An 8,405-nucleotide genomic window follows, 5' to 3' on the forward strand; every position below is an offset into this window, starting at 1 on the left:
GAGTGAATCTAATCCCAAACTAGTCATTATAGAATTTGGTTAACAAGGAAACGTGGTGGGGAAGAAAAAATCGTGGAGGCCTTGTCAATAATAAATAATTAGGGTTACTAAATATTTCTCATTATTTCGGGTACCAAAAAATAATGGATCATCCAAACTCAAGCATAACCCGAGCCAACAAACGCGCGCGTGGGATGGTTCATGATGGTGCGTCTTCACCCTTTCACAAAATTATATACCCCTTAGTGTTTATTTATTACCAACTTAATACCGACCATTCTTTCCAATTCCCCATTAAACCTTTCAGTTCCAACATAAATAAACACCAACAAAACTTGTATGGAAGAATATTATATATATATATATATATATATATATATATATATATATATATATATATATATATATATATATATATATATATATATATATATATATATATATAAAAGAATGTGTACAAATGGTTGATGTCTTAGTCAAATAGTTTCTTGAGTACTTGAAAATTTCATCTTCCACTAAATATTTCAAACTCACATAGAAAATTCTTAATTATGTAATAATTGATTGAGATCTATATAAGAGAGAAGTAAATCGTTTCTCCTAAAATAGGTAGGAACATGGAAAATTTTCTTCTCAATTCTATGATAAAATGGTTGATCTATTGTCATATCATTAGCCTACTCATAATTTTAAATTGTCCTCTGCAATCACAATTGTCGTCATAATATTATACATACGATAGTCTCCACAATTATGTCAGACTGCAATTAAAATTTGATTTAAGATCATGTATCTAATTGCATAAGAAATCATATTGAACAATTTCACCCATATTTTATTAAGCATTTTCATAAAATCTCAAAAAAAAATTAGAATTACAAAACTCAATTTATTTTGGATGTAATGAAACAACGCAATTTAAAACTATGAGCCTACTAAACCTTAGCCTTTTACAAAATGGGATAGAGATCTAACTAGTAAAATAAATATTGTTTCATTTATGAGACTTAAGCACATCCAATATGATAAATAAGGAGGAATATAATGTTATTATGATCAGGTGGTAGCAAAATAATTTATCTTATACCTTCAAAGGGATTAATAAATAATCACAAAATCATTTTCTCTTTAATAAAAAGAATCACATATTTAAGATAATACCACATAAATTTGAAAACAAGTGAATCCTACCTAAACCAGCAAATGAACCAAAACAATTCAATAAACCAGGCAGTGACCTCAACAAAACCCCAGATTGCAAGCAAAAAATAGTACATATATGGTCATGTTTCTAAGTTGTATCTATAAACTATTCCCAAGTTATGCACCTTTTACATTAAAGTTCTATATGATCAATATATAAACATAGAAAGAGATGCATGAAGCTTGATTTCAAGTGAGAGTGAGCTCAAGACACAAATCATCTGTCTCTCTTTCACTCACTTCCTTTCCTCTAGCGGTTATTTCTTTGAATCCTCGTTGGTCCCTTTTGTTTGCCTGAAAAGCAAAATGCAATGAATTGTTTATTAGCAACAACACTTTTCTAATATAAATATGTTACTATAACTCTTTTAATTTGAAAATAAAATATTTTATCAGAACAAAAAGTATTATGTAAAAATCAGAGATTGAGATGAGATGAATGAATTACATGGACAGTGCTGAGAATACCGTCGAAGATGATGTAAGTGTGCTTCTTCTGTTCATCGCTGTTACAAATTACAACTGATTTATTACCTTGATTTCCATTGTAAGACTCTTGTTCATAACCGTTCCTGCAATAATTAAGAGAAAAATTATAAATTATAACAAAAAAACATAAAGTTCAAAGAAATATAATCACTGTAAAAAAAAAGAGAGAAGACGAATAATAAAAAATAAAGTTCAAAGAATTACTCAAGAGTTTGGAGGAATCTTGGAACAAGAGATGAGGATGAGATCATTCTGGAAGCTAATAAATTTGCTGCCATAACATTCTTCTTTGCTTCTGATAAACATGAATTACAATATACATACTTATCAAATTTGTTCATGAAAAAACCTCATGAGTAAGGTGATGACGAAATTTGAGTTGTAGTCCAACACAAAATGATAGTTTTCTAGGAACAAAATCATGAAGAATATTTGACGTTATAACTTTAGTTTAAGTTGGTCAAGGAATAGGGAATCAAAACCAGTTATGCTGACGTGACTATGTCTTGTCTGGTTCCTCTTTTTTCTTAGCATAATATGTCACAAAATATAAATATTGTTTTTCATTTTCACAGATCTAGTTTCCTCAATTGTACCAAACAATATGTCTAATATACTCTTCATTAAACTATCTCTTCCATTTACAAATATGCATTTACATGTGTTTCTGTGACATGATAACATGCTTTTAATTCAGTAACTGAAAAATATCAATACCTTGACTCATTTCCTCATGTCTCATGCTCCTATACATCTGTCATTTATATTCAAATTTCATGATTATAAAATTAGGACAAAATATTACTTTTTATTTAGAAAAAACAGAAGATAATGGTTAAGAGTACCTGAAGGTGGCTTTTCACATGAGATATAGTAAGTCCCTTAACATTCATTAGTTGTAAAATTAACTTTGGTGTAGTCCCTCCTGAAAATACAAACATACATATACATTAAAACCAAAAAAAAATGTTAATGTTTTGGTTGAGGTGATATTGTAGTTATGTAGAGAGAATGAAAATTAAAAAATTAGAAAGCTTACTTTCTTCTTTTTCAAGCTTGTGAACTGCATGCAGAAAGCAACGATGAAGATATGGTGTCCAACGAAGTCGGGGCATTTTCGATCGACTATAAGGTCTCACCATAGGTGCTTTTAGACTCATCTCGGACGGGTTTGAAGAGTTATTGTTATCAACAACTCCGCTAAGAGGAGAAGATGAAGATGAAGACATAGTTTGAGATGAGGGAATGGAAAGTGGTGTTATTTCTGTCTTTTTAATGAGAAGGGAATGGAAAGTGGTGTTATGAAGAAACAAAAGAGAATAAATACACTACTAGGGAACGTTGTGCAGCAGAAAATGGTTGTCGTTTAGTGCAGCTTTTGTGTACCGTAAAGGGTGAAGTTTAGTCCTAAAGGGTTTCGATGGATAAAAGGAAAATTTTTCACACTGAAACTCTGAAACTGGAAATTTTTCAAAAATGCCTTCATGATTGGGTGAAAATGAAAGGTTAAAAAGGTGAAAGGAATTCAAGTCTTTGTGATATCATTTTCTTTAGACATTCCTTTGGGTCTTTTCCAGACATTCTTTGTCTCCTATGGAAAAGAATAACTGTTATACTTTTTTAATTATTATCTCCGTTTTATCATAAGTAATTTTGGTATTAATAAATGAAAAAGAAAAAATATAAAGTGTTTTATAAAATTGCCTATGAGAAATATAAAATTAAGAAATTAATAAAAGAAAATAATAAATACCTAAAAATATATTAAAAAATAATATTAATGATTTTTTTAATATTGTAAAATAAATAGTACCTATCTTTTTCACAGAGCTGCTTATAATAAAAAATAGAGAAAATATTACTGTATAATATAAATATGGTTGGAAATCAACATCTATAAATGTATAAGATTAAATCTATAAATATAATTGAAAATAATTTTATACAGTCATTCAATAGAAATTTATTAATTAATCATGTCATTAACATAATACACGTTTAATAGTTGATAGTGTAGAATTATTTTATTTTCAATGTATATTCTTTTTTCTTAAAATATATTAATATTGAAGGTAATTATTGTGCTTGTATTTTTTTTCTTACAATTTTAATTGGTGTGTTAAAGTTCAAATAAAATATGAGATCTATGAGTACATCTGTATTAAAAAATAAATTCAAAATGATTTTAAAGATTAGTCTCAACATTAAAAATGCTTTAAAAATCATTATTCAACACAACTTTAAAGATTAGTCTCAATAATAACGTAAAAAAAATTTAATTCTACATAATTATAAACATTAATCTTAATAATATTATTAATCTTAAAATTAACTAAAAAATTAATAATTTTTAAAATAAAATATCATATTTAAAGTTAACTCAAGTACAACCATATGGTTGTACAGTTATTTGAATTCATTCAAATTTAAATATGTGTTTCTGTTCCATATTTGACATACTTGTTGATTTGTGTTCGATGATGTTTGATAATAGTCAATTAAAATAAATTATTTGTTTTTTTTTATAAATAACTAAAAAATTGAGCAAAAAAGTATATTGTATGTTTGATCCAAAATTTAGATAAATACATATATTTTTTGTTTTATTTTGTTAAGAGGAGAGTATATGATTTTATTGATGTAATGTGAAATTTGAAAGTTACATACAGTAAAAATAGAAAAACCTATAAGAAAGAAAAGTATAGTAGGATAGTTAGAGGAATATAAGGAAAAAATGGACTTAAAACATGGTCAAATATAGTAAATGAAAAAGAATGACATAAGCAAAATTGAATGTCCATAAAGAAAGTAACTTATGAGATGGCATTCTGGTCTCTTGGTTATGAAGCCAGCCAGGAAGCCAATGTACATTACTTTAGGCAAATAAGTTCTCTTCATATTTTCAGGTTCAGATACATTAGACACGCAAATGAGATGAAAACATGTATTGCCACACTGATATAGTGACTAATTTCCAAAATGCCCCTTGTTGAAAACATTTTTTCAGAATATCCTAGTCTCAAAAAAAATTCTCAAACTGCCTCATTTTGTAATTTGGGCCCGTCCATTCATTGGGCGAGATGATGAAGACTTTTTTTTTGTTGAGTAGGCTCGGCCATTCATTGGCCGAGCTAGTGAAGGGAGTATTTTTTTTTAAAAAAAAACTATTATATAATTAAATAATTTTATTAAAATTATTATTAAATAGTTTTTTAATTAACTCTATATTTAAATAATAAAATTGATTTTTTTTTAAAATAATAATAATATTTTTATAAAATACAAATAATAGTTTTCTAATATTGTTTTATTAAAATATTAATAATAAAATGATTATTTTTTATAATATTAATAATAAAAATAATTATTTTTTAAAATATTAATAGAAATGATTTTTTTAAATATTAATAATAAAAAATGATATGTTTCCCTCCAAAATTTCAATAATTTTTTGGGAATGATATGTTTCCCTCCAAAAAATTTCGAATGATATGTTTCCCTTCAAAATTTCAATGACCGAGCAATTGCTTTGTGTTTGTACTGTCTCAGCCAATGATTGGTCGAGTATTCAAGTATTAATTTTCTATAAATAGCAGGACTTGTAAAAAATTAACTCAGAGCACAAAATCCTTTATTTTGGTAAAAATGTCTGTTTGGGGTCTTGTATTTTATGGACATGGTGAAAAAAATCAGTGTTTGTCTCGATCCGCAATGGAATTTCAGAACATTGATTTCAGCCATCCACACTGGCTTCCGACAGTTGGGCGGACGTTGTATGAAGGTGAGGAAAGTAGAGTATCGTTGTCCATACATAACGTTGACTGATGCAAGCCCCGATGGTACGTACATGTATTACCTGGATCGTATAGAAAATGATAAAGATGTTCAGTGTATGTTTTCGGCACATAGTGGTGAAGTTAATAGAGGAGTTAAAGGTCCACTTGTGTTGGTTGTTGTTGTTGATTAGTTTTTTAATTACCACTTGTGTTGGTTGTTGTTGTTGTTGTTTAGTTGATGTGGTTGTACTTTGTAACAAGAAGCCTTTGATTATCAAATGTATTTCATAATTGTTTGTTCCCAAAAGACATTAGAAATACACAATGACAATGGTTTATATATAGTACGTGCATAGTAGTTAATAATTAAAAAAAACATAATCATCTGGACGGATATTTAAAATAACAACATAATCATCTGGATGGTCGCTGGAACGGTCTTGCAACATTAGGACATTTCCTACGCATGTGTCCTATTTCACGGAAAATCCCACACCTTCTCTTTTCCTTCTCAACGTCTTCCATCTCGGTTCTAATCCTGGTGTTGTTTGGGCGCCCTTTCTTCCTCCTTCTCATAGAGTCGTCGTGGCAAAGAGTAAATCCTTCATATTATGGTCAATTCTCCTCATGGGGAAGTCCTAGGAAACTCTCCTTATAGACCTTGAACACGTTAAGAATTTTGAAGACGTCTGGAATGTGAATGGAGTAGTCCTGGCGTATGCTCGAACATGCTGCGATTACATGGGAGCAAGGTAAGTGAAATGCCTGAAATTTCCCACAATCACAGTGTTGTTTCCTCAGATCAACGCTGAATGTTTCGGTTGTTCGATCGTCGTTATGATTAATCTTCTCTTGGACCATGAAATAAAATCTCTCGCGATCGAACTGCATGACGTTATGTGTGTTAGCTTTGATGATTTCCTCAGCCACCCCCTTGTTGCAGTTATCAGTGAAAACCTGCCCAGAGGCTAACATTTTTGTCCATTGATGGTCTCTTCTACCAAATAGTGATCATAATCGATAGTACGTAGATTTGACCAATGCAGTGATTGGAAGGTTTCGGGTTTCTTTTAGCACCGAGTTCATTACTTCTGCTAGGTTAGTTGTCATGTGACCCCAGCGTTACCCTCCGTCAAATGCCCTTGCCCACTTCTCCCGAGGGATGTTGTCTATCCATGATAAAGCGTCGTTGTTTGTTCTTTGGATTTCCCCCCGATAGTAGTTAAATTTTGCCTCTGTTAACGCATAACCCATGTTAACAACTATTTTGCGTAGTTCCTTGTCTTTAATCTCGCGCATGAAGTTTTGCGCGATGTGTCTAATGCAATAGACGTGTGATGATGGAGGATACTGCCATCCATTTTCTGGATTGTTATATGAATTTTTTATTGATTCATGCCTGTCTGATATTAGACACAAATTTGCTTGGGGAGTAATGTGTATTCTTAAATTCTTAAGAAAGAAACTCCAAGCTTCCTTTGTCTCACTTTCAACCAATGTGAACGCTATCGAAAATATGTTCTCGTTCCCATCTTGTGCCACAGCCATCAACGGAGTCCCTCTGTACTTGCCATACAACACGCGAAAAATATGTTCCATCAACCTGCACAGTAGGTTTACAATACGCGAAACCACGTATACATGGTTGAAACGCCCAAAACAGACGATGAAATATCCTTTGGTCACCCAAGTGTGAACCATCATTTGAAATCACAAGTAAGGATTGCAATTCTATAATGGTACCTGGTAGATATGTTTTCATTACCAGTATCCACTGCGGCAGATCGTTGTAAGATGTCTCCCAATTTCCATACAGCGACTCAATTGCCTTACACTTTGCAATCTGTCCCTTTTTGTAGGATATGATATACCTGTATTTCTCAGCAACATGAGCGATGATAATCTTCACCTTAAGAGAAACGTCCCGATTTACAAGCTCCATTATGCTCTTACTAATCATTTCTGAACTGAGTTTTGTGTGGTCTTGTGACATGGAAATGGTGGTGCACCTATGAGGCCCACCAGACTTACCAACTCTCTATCTTGAGTTGCCCTTACGCAAAGAGACCCTGCATTTGAAATTGCATGTTGAATTTCTACATTTGATGACAAAACATACATTGTCAGATTTAACCACAGAAAAATCTAGACTATGTTTTATATGCCATTGTTGCAACGCCAGAACACATTCTTCCTTATTTTCATACTCGATGCCTTTCTCTATTTCGTCAGCATTGTGAGTTGGTATGAAACTTCTGAAAACGGAGATTGATTCAGCATCATCCAAACTTATGTTTTGCATGTGCACGGGTGGGTTGTACAAACTAATTGGTTGTGCTCTTAGTGCAACGGTCAGTGTGTCGAAGATGTCTTCATTGCCATCGTCATCGCTAACACCAAATAAATCTTCAAATCGAACCTCCTCAAGATCATCCTCACTATTCTCGCCTACCTCTTCATTTGGTATGAAAGGTTCATTATTTTGAGTCGGTTCTTTGTCAATGGCTTGACTCATTCCGTACTCATGTGGCTGTACAGATTGCGTTGGATAACAGAGATTTTCATTGTGAGTCGGTTGTTCTTCAAGATTTTCATTGTGACTCGGTTGTTCTTCAAGATTTTCGACTAGACGAACATATATCTCAATGGTGGGTAATTGAGATAATGTTATATGGCATTGAAACATCGACTTGACATCTTCGTCAGACTCAATGGGAGTCATTATGTAAAAGACGGTATTATCGTCGCCATTAAATAATGGATGGCGATAAATGATGTCTTCAACATAACTTTGTAACTTTTTTTTAATACGGTCTTTTAAATGATGGAAGTCAGAGTTGATGTGGATTTTGAACATATGCAAATTCGTATTGCAAAATGAGAATCCCTCATTGCATCTGTGAAAAGGGACCCTTCGGAATGGATAGACACAATTAA

At 31.5% G+C, this 8,405-nt stretch overlaps 1 protein-coding gene across 1 annotated transcript; it reads right to left on the reverse strand.

Annotated features, from left to right (window-relative positions):
- Positions 1 to 1,239: 1,239 nt before the first annotated feature.
- On the reverse strand, positions 1,240 to 2,967 carry LOC127115845 (myb family transcription factor MOF1). The gene is made up of 6 exons (XM_051047284.1): positions 2,732 to 2,967; positions 2,538 to 2,617; positions 2,410 to 2,446; positions 1,897 to 1,987; positions 1,652 to 1,775; positions 1,240 to 1,497 (listed from the first exon to the last, which is right to left on the reverse strand). Exons 1-6 carry the CDS (start codon positions 2,919 to 2,921, stop codon positions 1,393 to 1,395), a joined length of 627 nt encoding a protein of 208 aa, XP_050903241.1. The 5' UTR covers positions 2,922 to 2,967; the 3' UTR covers positions 1,240 to 1,392.
- Between the last annotated feature and the right edge of the window lie 5,438 nt (positions 2,968 to 8,405).

Source organism: Lathyrus oleraceus, chromosome 1 (genome assembly GCF_024323335.1).
Source record: "Lathyrus oleraceus cultivar Zhongwan6 chromosome 1, CAAS_Psat_ZW6_1.0, whole genome shotgun sequence".
Classification (NCBI taxonomy): Eukaryota; Viridiplantae; Streptophyta; class Magnoliopsida; order Fabales; family Fabaceae; genus Lathyrus; species Lathyrus oleraceus.